Source organism: Branchiostoma floridae, chromosome 14 (genome assembly GCF_000003815.2).
Source record: "Branchiostoma floridae strain S238N-H82 chromosome 14, Bfl_VNyyK, whole genome shotgun sequence".
Taxonomy (NCBI): domain Eukaryota; kingdom Metazoa; phylum Chordata; class Leptocardii; order Amphioxiformes; family Branchiostomatidae; genus Branchiostoma; species Branchiostoma floridae.
In genome coordinates, this window is record NC_049992.1 from 2,944,700 (window position 1) to 2,966,500 (window position 21,801).

At 41.3% G+C, this 21,801-nt stretch overlaps 1 protein-coding gene across 1 annotated transcript; it reads right to left on the reverse strand.

Annotated features, from left to right (window-relative positions):
- Positions 1-1,071: 1,071 nt before the first annotated feature.
- Positions 1,072-18,073, reverse strand: LOC118430884 (medium-chain acyl-CoA ligase ACSF2, mitochondrial-like). The gene is made up of 17 exons (XM_035841918.1): positions 16,659-18,073; positions 16,367-16,429; positions 15,864-15,991; positions 15,625-15,672; positions 15,094-15,217; positions 8,823-8,906; positions 7,273-7,415; positions 6,222-6,316; positions 5,862-5,938; positions 4,907-5,011; positions 4,046-4,194; positions 3,464-3,518; positions 2,957-3,043; positions 2,723-2,775; positions 2,244-2,304; positions 1,701-1,772; positions 1,072-1,131 (listed from the first exon to the last, which is right to left on the reverse strand). Exons 2-17 carry the CDS (start codon positions 16,385-16,387, stop codon positions 1,072-1,074), a joined length of 1,362 nt encoding a protein of 453 aa, XP_035697811.1. The 5' UTR covers positions 16,388-16,429; positions 16,659-18,073.
- Between the last annotated feature and the right edge of the window lie 3,728 nt (positions 18,074-21,801).

A 21,801-nucleotide genomic window follows, 5' to 3' on the forward strand; every position in this document is an offset into this window, starting at 1 on the left:
TCATCATCATGCATACGGTTTTCACCGGTGAGGTATTAGCTAAGGTCTTTCCAGTACGTACGATCTATCATTCATATATCATCCCTGCTAGTCCAGTATCTTATTGTTATTGTCTTTAATAACCAGATATATCGTCTATTAAATCTCGCACATTATATTTCTTATATTTGTAAATCATTATGTAGCCTGTGTAACACAATCTCGCTGTCAGGTGCTAATTTGGCCTCCTCCCGGAGAGCTCGGGACCATACACCTCTAGCTAGAGAGAGAACCACTCCCTTTCCTAGCGTCACCGATACGAGCCCAGACCTAGAATTTAAAATCACTACGAAAACCCATCCAATAGGAGCTCAGGATATTCGGTCACGTTGGAAACCAATCATCACTGCCTCGAACACTAGGTTAACAGAAGCAATATTTGGCCCATGTTAGCACATATACATAGATCTTCAGAATCAGGGTGTTCACCATTCTCCTGACTGTCCTGCTGATAATTTTTACCAATCTAACCCCCTAAGGTGGTTAATTAAGCAGATTAGTATGCAACTAGACCTATTCTGTGCTGCTGCTGCAGATTTACTTCCCAAACCGATGCGGTTTGCTGCGGTATGCCAGATGTAGGTGAAAACTTCTCTAAACCCGTAAAGATACTGAACCCACATACAGGCATCATATATATGTGCATCCCGTATATATACGGGCTCAGCAGGACAAGAGTTTTAATACAGATGTTGGCTATCGAGTTTCTAGGGGCCAGACCAAAAGAAGGGCTGCTAGAATCATGATTAGTCAGGCTCATATTTTTGTATATAATTTATAAGTATATATTATTAAGTATATAAATCATATTTTGTAAAGTCATATGTTACTAGTATGTAAGTCACATTTTCGTATACTTGTATATATTAAGTAAACATAATAAACAAGGAAAGTAAACAATTGGCTTGTCAATGCGGTCTAATTTATAATAGCATGTATTTACTTGTCACTTTCAAATTGAACAGCATAACTCAAGAAGCTATATTTGGTTATTAGATTTGCTGAGTTGACAAGTCTGGCCACAGCCAGCCTCTAGGGTTCCTGCAGACCAAGTTTCTCCATGGCGATCAGCCGCAGCTTCTTCCGGTCAACCTTTATAATGTAAACCAAACATGCTTCTTTCATGATACCTTTCAAAACAATTGCGCCTAATTTCGTCAAGCGGGGAAAGACATTCGCAAAGTGTGGCCTCAAATCGCTCATTTTGTGGAACTCAAACTGAATTCGCAATTGACAAAATGACGCAAAAAAATAGGCTCAATCACTGGAACTCTCTTTTTGATGAATTTTAATCCCTATACATTGTACTTGAAAAAGAAAAACGTTATTATGTATCTGATATAGGGCCGAAACTAAGAATGCGACATTCCGTGGACGGCCATTTTGTTTGTAGAGGTCACTTCCACGTATTTTACACATTAGAAGTCGATTGCATATGAATGTAACTTTACGATATAGTGTTAAGATCTGTTTTAATTAAAAAAACTGACACAGCCTCAAAATCTGTAAATCACATGACAGATTAAACCGGCGAAACTTTTGCTACTGTATCAAGTATAAAATGAGATAGACTTTGAGCACAGAAATAAACAGACTGCCCTCTGTAACAACATTAAACGGCTATCATCAATGTTAAAGGCATTTAATGAAGGACCACTCACCTTCTGCAGTGTCGTGGTCACCGGAAACTCGTCCAAGAAGATGAAATAGCCCGGCAGCTCAATCGGAACCATCTACAATGGTTATGCGCAAAAAGGTTTCATTAATGTATTCCCTTATTCAAACATGCTGATTCAAATTGTAGCACATTTCATCACTCAATCGGAATCATCTACAGAAGTTAGATTGATGCGTAAAAGTGTCATAAATGTATAGCCTTATTTAAATATGTTTACCCATACTGTAGCGATATTTTGTTTCTTAAATCAATATTTTTGGTAACATTAACCATCCCTTGATAGTTCGAGTTGATAAGTCGAACATCAGAATATTTTTTGTTAGAAATTACAGTTACACTTAGATCCAGAATGACTTCTACCAACACAGATGAACTATCAAGTTGACATCTTTGATAACATAGATCCTTGGTTAGCAAAGGGATGTCATTTGTTTCCGGAGTGACGTGCTGGGAGTGACCAAAAATGTCAGGAGCTGTTATTAGTTTCAATTCTAAAATTGATGTATAAGAAATGATGTATCCTCACCCCGATCTCAACACAAAACTTCTTCATCTCCTCTGAGTCTGCAGACTGTCCTTCTTTCAGGCTGAAACAAAAATCAGATTCACGATTCATATAAGGAACCTCTCCGCAATACGTGACATTTTGTAATACGGCTGGAAAGTTTTGGATAGACGCGTCGGAATCTTTGAAACAGAATCAGTTTCCTATTCATGAAATATAACCATCGAGATCACACATAAGCATGTTTAATTTTCCCAAGTCAGGATGACTTTCCATAATTTTGCAAGGGCATGATAGCCGAATTAATCTGCCATGTTTCATGTGGTCATCGCGGTCATGATAAACTCCGTGAGGTTTTGTAGTCACTTGGTATGTGTTTGTGACGGCGGGTTGTGTATACACTTCTGATATTGACATTTGAATATTAGTCAGATGTATAATTAATTAGAACATTAGGTATGTAACAGGTTGAAATCAAGTGTTGTAGAAATGCCACGTACATGATACAGGCACATATCTCCTCAACGCTTGCAGGGTCAGGCACGCTGACAACCTGTGAGGAAGAAAATATGTCCGTAATTTACCAGATGTTCATATAAAACGTTTAACTGGAATACGTCAATTTATTTTTAACATGTTCAGACGTTCACTGTCTACATTCTACTTGAAGGATATCTGTGTCAACTCCTTACATCATGACTTTAAGGAAAGAATGATAAAATGCTGGTTTTTACCCTGACGTCTTGCACTTTGGGATGCTTCGATAATGGCGCCTCAACGACAGCAGGATGCACGTTGTAGGCATTCCTTATGATCTTATCCTGGGAATACATAGGACATGTTATTGTGGGAATAATTAAACATCATAAACGCAACAGCTGTAGACTCTTCTGATGCCTCTGTTTTGATGAATAATAACATCCCTATTGTATCGTTGAAAGTATGTATGTATTGCGTAACGTATGTTTGCACATATACATAGTGTGCTTTTGGGTGTACATGCATGTGTGTGCTGCTGAGCTTGTAGAAGACGGAAGATGCATATGTAAGGCACATAACCATAAGTTCATGTCACCTGATGGGTTTAACTGCTTAGAAACACAGTTTTCTTGTGTGTACCTGATAACGATAAGCTACTTCGATGATAACAAGAACATAACAATCTGAATATCTTACAACTTTCCGAAACTCTAACAAAAACAAGAAGAAAAAACATAACAATCCGAATATTCAAAGCTTACCGAAACTCTGCCGTAGAGCTTCAAAACACCGTGTTCATCGAGAGCACCGACATCTCTACAGGCAGAGAATATAAACTTTAGACTCCACTTTATGTCCATGTTATCAACAAATGTTCCTACTGCATGGCTTTCTATAGCGAGGTACTTGATTTTATTTAAATATGTCTGCAAAATCGAACAGTTACCATTAAAAAGGTAAGAGACTGTTCAGCGCCATTGATTTTTCCTCTTATTGTGATTGTCAATCATTCACATCAACGAGGACGTAAGGAAATGAAGCCTGCCTCCAACATGATTAAGTTATAGGAAGCTTCAGAATATTCAGACTATCTAACTTCAGGGGCTTGTCAAAAGTATAGATTCAAGTATTGACCAAACTACTATGCCTTTTCTGGAGTATATAAATATGAGTTTCTGCGCTGCAAAACGCAGCAAGGGCTTTAAGTATAAACCCATCTAATAACTTCGACATTTGCTTCCAAATTATCTAATATCTTGCGATTGAATGAACAAACGGACAAAGCCCAATGCTACTGCCATATGTCTAACAAAGATATATTTGAAACATGAGGTACTACATACCCAGTTTTGTACCATCCATCAGGTGTTATCGCCTTTGATGTTTTCTCCTCGTCACCACGGTAACGTTTGAACAAGGTGTACCCTCTCACCCAGATCTCCCCCTCCTGGCATAATGGTACAACCCGACCGTCTTTGTCTACAAGCTGTATCTACGGGAAATATACAGTAAGCAGGACTTTGTTGAAATAGCTAGCTGGATGAATGAATAAATAAAAGTAATGAAATAAAAGAAGCATTATCGTCTTTACCTCCACATGCGGGTTCACCTTGCCCACTGTAGCTCCTGTCCCATCTCCAATCATGTCGGCTGGAATTTTTGTCACATTCATGTAGTGTTTAGGGTTAGGGTAGCTTACTGTGTCAATCATTCTATGTAGGACTGTCTCCAATGTAAGGGGAACTTGTAAATTTTGTAGTTGATGTGTCACAACATTCAGCTTTAGATTGAAATGAGGTCAAGGCAAGTACATTTTATGGATAACATCCTCTACAGACTAAATTTACCTGCAAATCTAATGTGCATGACTGCAAAAAAAATCAGGAAACCACATTTATATGATATTAAGTGCAGCAGAAGAATTGAAGTGATAAAACATGGTGTCACAACCAAGAAGTCTTTTCATCCTGCGTCCATTAACTAAGTAAGTAATCCATTCCTGTATGTACAAATTTACGATAGAACTTAAAGATGTTTGCTACATCTGTTGTTGGAGGGTAAACAACTATTTCTAGATCATGCTAAAATCAATGTGTGCAGTGATGTTATCCATAAAATTTACTTGCTGTGCCTCAAAGGTCTGGATGAATGAATAAATAAAAGAAAAATATATAATGAAATAAAAGAAGCATTATCGTCTTTACCTCCACATGCGGGTTCACCTTGCCGACTGTAGCTCCTGTCCCATCTCCGATCATGTCGGCTGGAATTTTTGTCACGTCATGGAGCTCTGTCGTTCCATAGGCAACCTTATTTGGAATATCAGTAAATAAAACGTGGCAAGTTCTCCTTAGTCATCACAATACACCTTTCTCACGTGGTGGCCATGATAGATTGAAGACGAGGTCAATGAGGCAACAGACAAAACTTAGTTCTAAAATCAGGTACTATCTAGTTTTCCCCCAAACCAAACAATTTTTCACAATATATTATCAAATAATAGATATTATAACTAATGTTATGCACCGAAAGTTGTAGCAATTTAGAGTAGTGTAGACTAACCCCATATACCCTTAAGAGATGCAAAACAAAAACACAATAATGCAAATATTTGACGGACATGCAGCCATTCGCTTATTGGTCGCTTTCATAATTGGCAGGCTATCATTGGTTGAACTGCTAATTATGATGGACAGTCTTCTGTTAGCCTCATTAATTCGTTTTAGATCTATTATGGCCGCCGCGTGAGAAAGGTGTACATGGCAACATGGTTAGTAATGCTCCTATCACCGTTGTGTCGTGAGATCAAAAAGTATCAAAATGCACTTTGGCAAAGAACGTTGTGATGTACTTTGACACCAGCAACAACCATGCCATCATACGGACATTGCTGCCCAACTATCTGTATGAAGAAATTTTTTTAAATTCCTACAACCTTTTTTTCATCATACGAAAAAGGGGCCATTAGGGGACTATTGCAATACAATTGAAACAAAGACCCCTGCAGTTCCTAAACAGGCTTCTAGGGGAGCCAAGCCTTAAAGGCATCTGACCTGCAGTCCTGTTCTTCTTCAAAGGCAAGAAAAGGTACTGTGTATCTGCATACAGCCAAACTGAAAACAAGTCATCCGTACAAGGAAGCAATAAAGCACAGCTTACGGTCACTCTTGCGTTCGGCAGGACGTCGGCTGCTCGATCAATCAGACTCTTGCGCACGACGTTGCCGCCAACACCCACTAGAAAGATACGCAGTAAAATGATGGATCTCTGCGCGTTATTCTGTGAAATCTATCTATGCTGACGAGGATGCCTAGGTAATCTGTACTAAATCCCCAAACACGGGACCTCAATTTAACGTCTTATCCAAGGGACCGCCCTAGCCGAATCTAGGTACTCATTTTAACCTGAGTGAAGTGAGGAAAGTCGTGTAAAGTGCCTTTCACAAGGGCACATATCGGTGACATGCAGGTTTCGAACTTAGGACTTGATAAGAATATTATGGCTTTGATTAGTCATTACCTGCCCGAACGGAAGAAAGGTCGTATTCCCCCAAGCGCTGATCGTAAAGCAGGTCATGGAAATCCTTCCGGTACATCAAGGCGATCGAGTGACATCTTAATGAAGAGGAAAAGGACAGGCTTTATCCTGACGCAGGATGTCACTTTGACTATTGACATAATTTATGTTAAACGATGCTCACATCCACCGAACTTCTAAATTCTACAAATGCTATTATCCTTCAAGATTCCAAACAAGCCCTTGCAGTTTCAGAACAAACCGCTAGGGTGTTCCGACCTCTTTTTTTTCCTCGTGCACAAAAGCTGTCCTACCTTTCCGATTTGTTGGCCTTACCATCTTTAGATAAAAATGTATAAGTTCCACATAACATATAAATCTGCTAGGGGTCCAAAGGTTATAAATTAGGTCTCTTGAAGACCTAGTTACATAGCAAATATCAAAATTTAAAACATCTATCCGCACTCTTATTGGTTTAAGTTGTTTTGTTTTTATAGACAGGTATTTCCGCCAAAACCTAGTTATCAAACAGAAGCTACGACGCTGGAGTATCAATGTTGTATGTCAATCAAATGATAATATTTATCATAACATTTTAAACCAAAGCTATATCAATATCTATCATTGAAAAAGTGCATGAAATTTTGACAGAACTGCGCAATACGGGTTGTATTACATTGTTAATGTCTCTTAGCATGAACATTCATCTGTGTTGGTAAATGACATTGTGGAAAAAACTAAACTTTACGTAACCAACACCAAGTTAGATTGGGACTTACATGTACCCCAAATTTTCAGCCGACTCCGTCAGCCTTGTTCACGGAATGGACCCGTCTGCTGCTTTAGCTTCCAGGCGTGACGTCAAGGACACACGACTGCAGCAGAGGGTCATAAATGCCAGATAACCTGTGTCGCGCCCGTCTCTGTTCAGCGATGGACGGTGGGCACGAATTTACACGGATGTAAATTTTGGGGTAAGTCCCAATCTAACTTGGTGTTGGTTACGTTAAGTTTATTTTTTTCCACATTGTTAATGTCTCGTATACGTTTGTACCTCTCCTCCTGAATTGTCTCCATGATTTCTACAGATGACGGCGCTGTACTGGCAGGAAAAACAAACGCGAACCCCGGAGTGAACATGGGAAGGGGCACGCGAGTTGGGAATGACAGGTACGGGTAGAGTGCTGTTGTTGGACCCTTTTATCAGACGGTAAAAGAAAATATTTATTTTTTTCTATTTATTAATCTTTCAGGATAGTCCCTACAGTTTTGATAAAACTGATTTCCAAGGGAGCCCAAATCAACATAATGAACATAAACATAACAATAATCGTATAACATAAAACGTGACTAATCAAACATAAGGATAACTTAAATGCGATTAACTCAACATAACAATAACAACTCAAAGTCATTAATAACAAAACTCATCACAACAAAAATCATATGAATAGAACAGAACAGTAAATAAATGAACGAAATCAAGCTATATTGCTTGAAAATTATTGTTACTCCTATTTGCTATGTTGCTGGTATTTTCTCAGTATCATGAATGTTTTCGGGCAAATTTCGGTATTTCCGCACTTGCGCAGATGACCCAGTTTCAGCCAGAATTCTTAGGTAGCCTTGGCCAAAGTGGCTGTAGAGATGTTTTTCTTGGGATATGTTTGGATTTCGGAGGTGCATATTATAGGTAAGGGTTGTAGCTTCTATATTGTGTTGAAAAAAAAAAGATTTTTAGTGATATTTGTAGTTGCAGTAGGCCTTAGAAGTTAGGTGTCTTGGCGTTGTTTACAGGCAGTGAAAAGGTCACCACCTATCTTTTGATGGCGTAAAATATAATTCCACGGTAATTTTTTCCTTGTTTTGTCGTCAAATTACTCTTCAGGGGCCGGACAACCATTCCAATGTGAGTTTTTCATGTTCTAAAAGTCAGGTAGGTGATTTTTGACAGCCTCTTTCTGCCATGTTTCCCATTGCTAAGAATAGGCAGTCTAGATTATTGTTAAATACCGAAATTTACCCTTTCTGACTGATGATTAAGGTGATTGTGATCCACTTTATTTGTTTGCTTCATGCATTTATGATGTTCTATAGTGGATTTTTCCTGTGGTTTACATTTTTACCCCAACAAGAACAGAACAGCTAGCTAGCTAGCTTCTTTTCCACTACTAGCACTTCATCTACTGAACTAGAATTTAGCCAAATGACATAAATATGCCAGGTTTTTTTAGGCATTTGGAAAATGTAGAGAAAAGCCAAAAATACTACTTATTCTTATTTTAGTTTGCTTTTTTTAGTCATAGATCACTGTATCATAATATGAAGTCCATGGTGATTTGGAATTTGGCACCGTTTGGTAGTGTTTTGTGCATATGTCTCTCTTCATATATATTGGGAACAATTTTATCATGACACGTTTTTAGTCTGATTGCTTTTGTGGGTTTTGATACATAAATTTGAAAATAGATACATTTGACTTTACTGTCACGGCATTTTAGTAATTTGATAATGGCAAAAAACAGAACGTTAACAACATGATTGACTTATATGATTACCAACATCATATGTGTATTTGATTATCTGAGTTAATGCTTCTTTTACCTCAGTCGGCTTGGCGTGAAAACGGGTGCTGTTGTACACACTATAAATGCTGTGCTCAGCGCACTTCGGTTGGCCAGTACTTCCCTGTGCAAATGCATGGAAAATAAAGAAAGTTTCAGCTGCCTTTCGTCAGGAGCTAAATATAACGTTTTGAGATTGATTTGACAATTGAAAGACCAGCAATGGTATTTCTATTGTTTCGCTAAGACGACAGATAAGCGTTGGGCAATAATTTGACAAACATCGTAAAGAACAAGGCCGGATGTATTTTGTGTCTCCCTTTACATGTACTTAACCTGCGTATTTTTCTTCGCTTGCATTCCATATAGATGCACTCAGATTTATGCTTGCTTCTTTAAAACCCTCAAACACCCGAGTGGGGTCCATTTGGACCCCAGGCATACATTTTGAAGTACCATTTGAACATTTTTGATCTGAAGAAAAATTTCTTCCGTGACTTTGTCAGTCAATTTGTCTTATACCTTCTCCTAACTTTTCGCAAGATTGGTACACTAATGTGGAAATTATAAAGAAAGTTTGTGTTCAGTCCCTCTGGGGTCCAAACGGACCCCAGCAAAAATGAGCAGTTTTTAAAACAAACTTTGGACGCTAACTCCTTAACCACTTATAACGGCACTGAACTTTAATCCAACGCAACTTTAATCCAACACTTTTCAGAACCCATGTGTCAGTCAAAAACTAGCTCCGGTTTGCAAATTCTTTTGAGTGCTTTACAAGACCAGTAAGGTATACGACTTAAAACCTTGTAAGTTTGAGCTCACAAAGATCGCATGTTGCAGTGACAAGTTAATCAATCTTCTGGTATGTTTTCATGCTGTTAATCAAGCCGTGGGAAGAGGGCAGCGATTGTAATTTCAAGCAACCCTACTCTTCGTCCTCACATTACACAATCATCATCACAGTAAATATAGTGAAATATCAATTAACTGTCCATCCAACACAACCAACATGCCTTGAAGTATCCCTCTTTAAAGTACAGGGCCAGGCTTTGTTACACAAATTCAGTGGAAATCTGAACACGCGCCATTTTGAATCATATTTCAGCACGCCCCTTCACCCCTATTTTTGAAAGTGATCACATCCAAAGGCCAGTAGGACGGATCTCACTGGCGATACCATTACGGCCCCACATGGGGGACGTGCTGTAGGGAGTTTGTACTGTGTTTTGCGGGGATATTTTTTGGGAACCATTCACAAACAACGTATTTTGCCACCATTTGCTGACCAAACAACGGATGAAAAGTTTCATAGAACGTCATAACTGTGTAGTGGAACAGCAGAACGGATTTGCCGCTGGTTGATGTATTTTCGGGCCGTGTTTTGATCGCTGCTATCAGCAGTTTACTGACATGCCGATTTGCCAATTTAACCTTGAGTAAGTGCCTGCCGATTGATACAAATTTGTCGTTGTAAATATGAAATCCATAGATAAACAGCCTTGTTATATTATTGTGTTGGATTAAAGTTCCACTGGGAATAGAATCCCAAAGGACTTGCTATCAGTTACACTGTCTTTGAAATGTTATTTTCTCGCGACACAACAGAAAGTGGCAGACCAATGCATGTGTAGCAATGGCCGGGGAAACATGGTAAACAATGCACTTAACAGTTTCCAGAATGCGCTAAAGCCCGCTTGTTTATTCATGGTTCAGTTTAGAATTTGTTGAAATGTGTTGGATTAAAGTTCAGTGCCGTTAGTATGACTACCAAAATTTTAGACAATAATGAGAATCTAAATCTTCACAAAATTTTCTCTGTCATCAACATGTAATGTGACGAGATTATGACGTCATTTACCTAATCAGGGCCGCCATCTTTGATTTTGACCAATGACATTATGAAATTAGCATAAATTATAAGTTTTAAGTCATGAAAATTACATTGAATTTCATAGAATTTAATTGTTGTCAGAAAACAGGTGTAGTTTACCAAGAAAACCTTGTTTAAATTAAAATTGCCAAATTTTGGCAAAAATATGCCTGTTAGAATATGGTTGCCATGGCAACCCCCAAAAATGATAAACTTTTTTTATTGACTAAAAACTTTTGTGAACAATATTTTGTGATAAATAACCAAGTTCCGTAGCTTTAGCTCTAGCCGTTCATGAGTTATGCGACATAAATGTTGCTGAGGGCCTCAAAATTCCCCTATCAGGTCGGAATAGGTTTAGTGCAAAATGTGGTCCTTCTGAACTTTTGCATAAATTATGATAATGAGTTGGAAGTAGCAACACCTTAACATCTCGAAATCTTCCTCTTACATTGACGAAGCCATGTATATACAATGATCGCCGATATGAAATGGTACTGAGATTATATGAACAAAACATTTTGGGGTCCGTTTGGACCCCACTCGGTCATTTTAGTCGCAAAAATCTTGACCTAGGTGGCGCCCTGTAGCGGGCGGCCGCGGATGTTATACCTCCGCCCTACAGAGGCGCCTACGGTGTCTTCAACCGTTTTCTACTCACCACTAATGTGCAATATATGTGTTAGTGTTACTGTCTGCTGTTTGTATACGTTATCCAAGGCATCTTATACCGCTTGGGACTGGATCTCCGAAGGTTTATCGCCGATCAGCTATGCCGTGTCTGAAAATGGCGTCCACTGGAATCCGTTGTTACTCACGTGAATTTCTCCAAAGCTTACGTCGAACGACCAACCCGATCCAGCCACACGCCAAGAGGTCCCTGCTTGCTCACGGATTGCTTCGTCGCTGTCGACCCCGGGGAAGTAAGGCAGGTAGAACTTTTATGAGAAACATCCCTACCATTGTTGGGCATCGCCCTCCCCATTCCCTACAAGGCGTTCTGTCATGGAAATCTGTCAGTGGTTTGCATTCCTACCAGGATGCCATCAACATCAACAAGCGGCCAAAGCACCTGCGTCCCATCAGACATGATCACGTCAAGTGTCCCAAGCCCAATGGTATGCCAAGTATTTTGCTGACGAACACTCGTTCACTGGTAAACAAACTTGACGAGTTTAGCCTAAGGCTTGTACTCTCCTCCTGTAAATCTGATATTGCTGTCGTAACTGAGACGTGGTTTTCTAAGGAACTGCCAGAGGAAGCCACAGCTATTGACGGCTACAGTTTGTTCCGCAACGACCGTCAAGGAAAGAGAGGCGGCGGAGTAGCTGTTTATGTAAGGAACTCTATAACAGCGAAACCTGCCAACGACGTCGTACCTGCTGAACTGGAATGTGTATGGATACACCTCCGTCCTCCTTGGCTCCCTCGAGAGGTCACATCTGTTGCACTCTGTGCGGTGTACAACCCTCCAGCATCACCCAATGAGAACGCGTTACTCGACCACCTGTCGCAATCGATGGACGCGATAAGAAACTCCCACCCAGACATTGGTTTCCTAGTGTTAGGTGACCTGAATCGCCTAGACTCCAGCCACCTTTGCCGAAACCATTTATTGCAACAAGTCGTAGACATCCCCACGCGTGGCAACGCAGTCTTAGACCAGATACTGACAAACTTGGGTGAATTTTATAGACCATCAACCACAGCACCTCCTGTCGGTAATAGTGACCACAACTGTGTTTTACTATCCGGAGAACGTAGACAGCTGCCAAACAACAAGCGAAAGAAAGTTGTGCGGCCTATGCGCAACTCCGATCTCAGGACCTTTGGATCCTGGATAACGTCACACACCTGGGATGAAGTCTTTCAGGCAACCAGCACTGAGAATAAGTGCACTACCTTCTACGAAACTTTGAACCGGGCCGTTGAAAAGTTCCTTCCAACCAAAACTGTGCGCCTTCACTGTAGGGACAAACCTTGCACCAGTCTGCAGACCCAAAGAAATGGTATCAAAACATCAAACAAATGGCAAACATACGCAGTGACACCTCCGCCATTGAAGTTCCTGGCCTGGATCCCGCCTCAACCCAGACTGTTGCCAACGCCATCAACCAACACCTGGCGTCTGCGTCCCAGCTGTTCCCGCCGTTATCCCTGGAGGATTTACCATCGTTCCTGCCTGCCCATGGTCCTCCCCCTCAAGTCACGGTGTGGGACATGTACCACCGGCTCCACAGAGTAAAACTGGGCAAGGCATCTGGGGTGGAGGGCATTTCTGCGCGGTTGGTGAGAGAATTCGCCTTTGAACTCAGTCTGCCCGTTAGTGACATCTTCAACTCGTCTCTCCAGAACTTTTCAACGGCCCGGTTCAAAGTTTCGTAGAAGGTAGTGCACTTATTCTCAGTGCTGGTTGCCTGAAAGACCTGAAAGACTTCATCCCAGGTGTGTGATGTTATCCAGGATCCAAAGGCCCTGAGATCGGAGTCGCGCAAAGGCCGCACAACTTTCTTTCGCTTGTTGTTTGGCAGCTGTCTACGTTCTCCGGATAGTAAAACACAGTTGTGGTCACTATTACCGACAGGAGGTGCTGTGGTTGATGGTCTATAAAATTCACCCAAGTTTGTCAGTATCTGGTCTAAGACTGCGTTGCCACGCGTGGGGATGTCTACGACTTGTTGCAATAAATGGTTTCGGCAAAGGTGGCTGGAGTCTAGGCGATTCAGGTCACCTAACACCAGGAAACCAATGTCTGGGTGGGAGTTTCTTATTGCGTCCATCGATTGCGACAGGTGGTCGAGTATGTGCCCTCGGTGTGGAAGATGGCTGATGTCGTACCTGTTCTGAAGGAGAAACCAGCACGTCTTGAAAAGCTCCGCCCAATATCCCTGACACCCATCTTCGCCAAAGTCTGCGAGGGTTTTGTCACGGATTGGTGTTTAAGCGACGTACTACCAACTATAGACCCCCGTCAGTATGGATCGCTCAAGGGCAAATCCACCACGCATTATCTAACCAGCCTAATGCATTACTTGGCAAGTACAACAGATAAGCCTGGCTTCTGTAACACCCTCGTCCTGACTGACTTCACACGCGCTTTCGATCGTGTGCACCACCTGACTGCAGTCTCCAAACTCCTGGACCTAGGCGTCAGACGTTCCATCATTCCCTGGGTATGCGCCTTTCTGTCGAATCGTCAACAGCGCGTTAAGTACCGACAAGTTGTGTCCGACTGGGAAACGCTTACTTGTGGCGTACCGCAAGGAACCAAGTTGGGTCCCGTTGTGTTTCTCGCGCTCATAAATGACGCGTCACCGGTAAGGGAAGACTCAGCCGAGACTTGGAAGTATGTTGACGACATGTCTTTGTCGGAGGCAAGGCACGTTACACAGGACTCCACAGTGCAAACTGACGTGGACAACCTTGTTCATTGGACAGAAGCCAACTACATGCAACTGAACCCCTCCAAGTGTACCCCCCACCTGTAGTGACTGTTTAGTCAACAACACTTGAAGTAGTTGAATTCGCGAAGATCCTAGGGGTGATCTTTCAAGCTAACCTTAAGTGGTACATCCACGTCAACATGATGGTCAGCAAAGGCAGCCGCAGGCTGTACCTGCTACGAGTATTAAAGAGGCATTGTCTAGACTCTAGTGACTCGACATTAGTGTTCTGTGGATTTATACGACCTATCTTAGAATACGCGTGTCCGGTATGGCACCCAGGAATCACTAGTGCCCAGTCTAGGGCCATAGAGAACGTGCAAAAAAGAGCCTGCCGCATAATTCTTGGTTCCACCTTTGCTAGCTATGACATGGCTCTAGTCCAGTTGTCACTTCCTTCTCTGTGCAACAGACGGCACGAAATCTGTACAAAGTTTGGTACCTCTTTGCTGAGCTCTCCGTCTTTCTCAAAATGGCTATCACCAAACCGTGTGAGCCTACATGGCAGAAACCTCAGGTCCAAACACCAGATAACACAATTCCACTGTAGAACCTCTAGGTATAGGAAGACTACACTACCATACCTTGTCGACTTGCTTAATAGTTCAAAATGTTAGCTATGAATAAGTCTTGAATGTATACACAGTTATGTTAAAAATAATTATTGTTATTTTTAAAATGTGTTGAATTATGCACTTCTATTGTTTTTCATTTTAATTGTAATATGTGTAAAACATACTGCAATTCAGCCGAAAGATATAAAGGCTGCCATTGTATGTTATTGTATGTCGCATGACGCGAAAAATAAATAAACCATTCATTAGATTATTATTAAAAAAGGTCGGGTGCTTGAGGGTTGACCAGTAGCTGTGTTTCAATAAAACAATAAAACTGCAGCCAAAGGTATCACAGCGTTAAAAGAACTAAACTTTGTGATGAAGACATCTAGTACTATACCCATATTATTGATACGCATGTACGTTATATCAATAGCTCACCGAAGTGAACACCAGCAGGAACGTATCGTGACAGCTCAGCTGGTCTTGGAGAGCCCTCACTTCAGCAATTAGCTTCTCATCGCTTCCCATCGTCTGAACCTCGTCCAAACTATAGGCACTGATTCTTGAAAAGATTGTGCAGAGAAATGTAGATGAATGTTAGACACCCAGGTGATAAGATACGCTGAAAAGACGTCACTCAAGCAACTGGATCTGATTTTGAAATCGGTCAGACGTTTTAGGTAACATCCACTATCTTTCGTCAGTGACTCCGAAGAGATCTGTTTGTAGAACATGTTTTGTACCATAACTATTAATTGACATGCAAATGAGACGAGGACAATTTTGGGATTGTGCAGAAGGGAACAAAGATAAAACAAAGTCAAGGCGATTTCGTCTTGACATATTTGCTGAATTGGTGTTCTGGACTGATGCGAAGAGGGTGCCATGAAGACCGACACTCTTAAATTACAAGGTTTTATTACAAAGCCATGAGTCAATTTTTATGAATATCTAAAAGTAAATATTCACCCTGTCTCGATGTCTCCAAGCACAACAATACTCGTCAGCCTGGGTAACCTGAAATTTGAACAAAAATTGTTGTAATTCAAATTGATACTTATCGGAACAATGATGACGACACGTTTGCGGTATGACGTTCACAACAACGTATCTAATAGTCATGGTGAGTTACTAAATAATCAAGATATATGCTTAACGTTATAATATTTAGCTATACAGCTGTAGCAATCTTGTAATTCTAAGGTTACCTTTCAATCTGCAGCTTTCCGGGTTTCGCTGCTTTAACTTCAGGAAACAAGCTGCACAGGTAAGGGACCGTGACGTCAGTCTCATCGACTCCGGTGACGTCACCCATGATAAGTACCTCAGCTCCAGCCTATAGGAATAGAAGGGAATTAGCTGAATTCATGAAAGTATTGATCTTAATGGGATGTCATAATGGGAGGTCTACCTTGACTACAAAAGTGCAGTCCTTTCGTAGTGTTACCATTTTCAATATGTTGTGTAAGAATAGCGTCGCTCAATTAAGCTTTCAGCACCCCTCACAGACGCAGTCAGACGCAGACTCCAATACCCCTAAGTCAATTAAGATGATTCGCAAAATTCTGTCAAATTCACTTTACTTTAACTCATGCATATGTGCTGACAAGGACCAATTATGGTCAGAGTACGAACTGTCTGTTACCATGGTGTTGGCGGTTATGATGGCTGATTCCTATATTGACAGAGACGATGCAACGACAGTACGTACCTTTTTCAGGCAATACGTCATTGCCTCCACGCTCCTCCCGATACGCGGTGCCTGAAGCGGCAACTGAAAAAAAACAGTTTACTAATGTTGATCACAAGCTGTACATTTTGTTACATGTGTCGCTAATTGGTATTTCATACAAATGCAAAGGCACCAATACTCTATATTTTTAGTCTGAAAATAATACCAAAAGTATTATACCTGTATACCAAAAGTGACAATTAAGTACTGTGAGCACATGACCTACACACCTTCATACAATGCATGCATTGAAATATAATCATAAACTAACCGCGATGGCTCCCAGCTTCGCCACGGCAAAATACAAGTAGATCCATTCCGGGCGATGCCCCACGAGCCAGGCTACTGCGTCACCGCGCTCTGTCCCTATGGCCTTCAGTCCTGCTGCCAGTCTGGTGGCCTGGACAGGCGGGGATGGAGAATGTCAGAGGACATTTTCGTGCGATTGTTCTAACAGCAAAATACCTATGTTTGACGACACCATATTTTCGTGAACTTACATTATCTTATTGATATGGTAATGATGTCGGAGAAATGAGAGCTTCTGTTGTTATCTAGCAAGCGGGTCAGCACGGTGCATGGCTAACTTATTATCCCACCCTAGGGGACCTACCCACTGTACAATCTGCTGTTGTTTACACCAGGAGAATTATTTTGTGACGGACATTCTAATACAGTGGACTTTGTAGAGTTTGTTTTTGCACAGTTCACAGACACTGGTAATACGAAATAATGATGAAAAATGTTTAAAAATATGCCATTCACAAGAATGTTTTGGGACCAAAAGACTTCGTAGTGCTCCTTTACGTTGCACGTGTCACAGGTATAAAAACCCACCATTTATAAAATGCACCATTTCTCTTCAACTGTGTACGAGGCAATGTTTTGAAATCGGACTTGTGTTGAACCCTTGCCTTATCTTGTATGTCGGCAAAGGTGACCCTTGAGCCTGTCTTCTTGAACACATACGCCACTGTGTCGGGCCAGCGAGCTGCCGTGTCGTCCAGCAGCTGACCAAAGGTCTGTTCCACCAGCGGGATGTCTGTAGGACCCTGGCTGTAACTCATGATGGCACGTTTTCTATTGGATAATGATAAAGGTGTGGGTAAGAAATGTATTTCAACTACTCGTTCATGAAGATCATGCCCTTTTTCAATGTGACATAAGGTGGGAAATTCAACAAAAGACAATCAACGAATGTTCGCCTATCCTGGCTATTGTGACTAATTGTTTAATTAGTAGAATCTTGATATTCATTATTTTCTAGTTTATAGTCGACCATATTTAAAGTAACTGTATTTTTTTTCTGTTGTGTGCATGACATTTAGAAGATGTGATCAATTGTGCAAAAGTTTACGGCTGGATTTACTACATCTGTCTGGCATTTGTGACCGACTGTCCAAACTTTGCTGTAGACACAATCCTGTACAATTCCTAGAATTCTTGCGGACTCGCAGCACGAAGCACTGCACCATTAGGCTCGCCCCTGAGGCGTCGCCAACAAAAGTACAATATACACCTACTTCTGTATCTACATAGCCGGTATAACCGCCGTATAACACACCAGGTTCGCACGCACGCGGTGCGGCAGCAGTTGGTTATATAACACCGAACGACCACTAGGCATCAGTACATATTTACCAGATTCACCTGGATACATAGGCAGCGCTACATTGCCCGAGAAAACGGCGGCTCTAAGCTCATGAACCCTGTTTTACGACGAACAAGCAACTTCCGTTTTTCGCCTATGGGGATTTACATGGTTAAGAACCCCAAAGTGAAGTGGTTCGACGACTCAAAACCTATAGAAAGGTGCAGATACAATTTACAAGAATTTAGTATGTCGAGGGTACAACTGCAAAATGTTTGAAAATGAGCATAGATTTGCCTGCTCGTTTTTCTATAAAAGACACTTTGATTTGACCCCCAGTGGACGTCATGGAACTGCAGGTGACGAACAGGAAGTGCCGGTAACAGTATCAAGGCGCAAATTCCCGCTGGCTGAAGAAGCAACGTAATCCAACTTATACCGTATCAACGCCGATATATTCCTCTACTATTCACCACAGTTTCCACATCGCTGTTGTGCACGGAAGAATAACTACGGCATTTGCAAGTACAGCAGTGCACTATTTTAACACGAACTACTTTTGGGGACGGGGGTCGCGGATAAATACTGTGTTCTGAGACCTTGAACTTCCTCCTTGCTTTTTGGGGGTACATTTCCGGATCTGCGCAGAAAGTGCCCCGTGACTTTAGCCTGTTCATGGACTTATTTTTTAAACAATTTTTTCCCAGGGCAAATTTTGATCATAAAGGTCAAGGTTTCTGCAAGAGGGACCGAAGCATGTATATGCTTTAAATCTTTCCGAAAATTTTGACCTTTGGTATGATTTGACTTGTAATTGACCTTCATATTGGACTGGTCCATTAGGACAGGGGGTAAAATCCGGGTATGATGACAAACGTCTGGCTGTGGCGCTATAGCCTGTTAAGGCCACACCGACTTAATTTTATGGATGACATCCCCTGGAAACCCCAAAACTAACGTGTGCGGGCGAAAAAAAGAAAAATACAGAAAAAATAAAAAGTGCTGCTAAACTACAGGACAAAACATTTTTCAGCACAACGTGGAAATGCACTCCGCACTTTGGCAAAAGTTCTAGGTAAGCCTACTTTCTGGTGGGTTGAACGAGTCAATCGTGAAAAATTGTCCTTTTCCACGGCACCTCAGCGTCTCTAAGCAGACCAAAGATGGTTCAGACATGATCACGGCTTCACAATGTTCATAGCAGGAAAAGGCACCATTATTTTTCTATGCTTACAACTTGGTACAAACTCTATAGCCATTTTGTGACTCTCCAGAGGCTTTAGAGGCTTTATTTCGTCCATTAGCAGAGAGATACAAACATATTTCAATGCTAGTCTTCCTGGACTAGGTTCGCGTAATACTGGGCGATCCCCCAACATTGAAGGCACATACAGTACTTGAATGGCCTCAATGTTTTTTATATATCCTACATTGTAACAGTTTAATATAAAGACACTTTTCTATCTGTATGACATTCAAACTGCCTGTCAAGAATTGCTTACAAACAAAGCGTAACGTGTAACGTTAAAATATGAGTGGGCTACGCTAGGTTAAATACTTACCCGAGAGTCTAGCTGTCGTGCCTTCTTCTTTGGAACACAAAGTTCAAAGAGAACGTTTGAAGTGTGTATCAAGATTTATTCCAGCTGCATTTGTAGGTTGACACCTTTTGGGACTTACCCATTTTGCTACAGGGGTCACCCAACTTTTATTGTACAAAATCTCCATTTATAGTTTCAAAATGGAAGCCTAGGTGTTCAACTTTCAAGCAAGACTTGATAATTCATACCCGTTCGTCTGCTATTTCAAGTTGTCAGAAAAGACTTGATATACATCAAGCTATCCGGGCCTTCGACACACTGGTACCTCTTTGAGTGGACCCAGTCACAAACTGGATTCGCCCTAACATGTGACCATGATAATGGTGTGCCCTTGTAGGTGAACCCTTTGTTATCGCACGTACTAAAGTTCACCTGGGAGCCCGAGTGTTTAAGAATAAACACCTTTGTGTTGGCCGGTTGACCCTAGTCCCTTGAACACCAGGTCGTTTGGGGGACAAGGTAGACACGAAGATAGAAAGCTGTCTCCAGGCCGGTCTTTCCCTTGCCAGGGTCAGTTTTTCCTGCAGGGTGAGAGATGACCATTCTGCAATGTTGTCCCCCTAAGCTATCCGCTTTCGCACACGGCAATATTTGTCCATACCCGACTGAAAACGCGTGTGTAAATAGGGCCATTAATGTTTTTGTGAGTAAATGCAATTGCTTGTCTTGAGACGAGCACAGACTTCTGATCCTCATTTGAGCTATTTTGTTAAGGCAATCGGTCACTGTACAATTTCTGAGCAAATAAAGGTTATTCAAATTAACTTAAATATAGCCACTCCCATACACAACATCCTCACGAAAAATACAAACACCACAAGAGGACACCACTCAAGTGTTATCACAATCTCCTACAAGACAGAGGCACACAGAGCCAGTTATTTCCCTCGAGCTATCATCGAGTGGAACACCTTGCCGGGTGCACATGTATCATGCACTTCTCTTGATATGTTGAAGACGGGTTTGGCCAGCTAGCTTGGCCTCCCCACCAACACCCAGCTGTGAAAAATTGTACGACGCTGGAAAAAAATGAATATCGTCCGATGCCATGCGATGGCTGATTTTAAGTACGATTTGTTTGCGATTTACTGCGATCATCGTACGATATACACCAGATATTATTATTATTATTAGATACGGAGTATGCTATCGCTAGTGCGTCGTACGAACTTTGTGACCGGGGCTTAAAGTTTAAGCCAAGTAAGTGTTCAGATCTAACAGATATGTCTGTGCGTGACTTCTTCTATCCTTCACACGAGAGCACGAATGAGCCGGAATGCCGTCAGAATGGAATTTTGTTTCTATTCTTGGCAGTTCCTGGCAATTCGTACTGTATTCTAAACATTCTTACTGCACTCGAGATATTCGTCCCCGTTCTTTTAGCTGGCTCGAAAGTTTTTGACATGTCAAAAACTGTCGAGGTGCATTCGAAGTGGAGAAATATCGAATGGCATTCAAAGTGGATTCTAAGTGGATTCTAACTGCAGTCTGACCGCATTCTGTGGCATTCCAACATTATTCGAAACATTCTTATATAATTATCTCATTCGATGGAGAACCGAAACGGCAAGCCACTTCGAATCCTGCCCGAATGTGGCCAAAAGAGTATCTGGAATGCAGTAAGAATTTTTAGAAGACACTACGAATTCCCAGGAATAGAAAAGAATTTTCATTCTGACGGCATTTTGTCTCATTCTTTCTCGTGTGAAGGGGATAAAAGGTCCAATTGGAATTCCCACTCGGAATGGCCCCGAATGGGGTTCGAATTTTGCAAATACCTCATTCCGGCTGGTTCTGCTTGATTCCTACTAATTCGGTTTCAGTGTGAAGGCCCTATACTGATCTATTAAACAAATATTCATGCCATGAATATTGTGCACCGGCTGTTACTGGCACGACAATGGTTATGGGGCAAAATACATTTGCAACCTGCTTACCACTCGGTTCTGGTTTTGTATCTCGCAATGTTTATATAATAGGAAGTTTATTTGCAAGTTCTTGCCCGAGGGCTAATTGCAACATGAAACATACAGAAAATATAATAAACATGTATAAAATGAAATACTTTGGTATAGATAACAATGGTGACAAGTGTAAACGAGTGACTATTCTATCAATGGTATGGACTGCTGAGAGCTACAATCTACGTATTTAGGGTTTGACTTCTTTTCTGGAAGCAGTGGAAGACGAAGTGTCCCACTTTTTCTATGATGCGTGGGTTA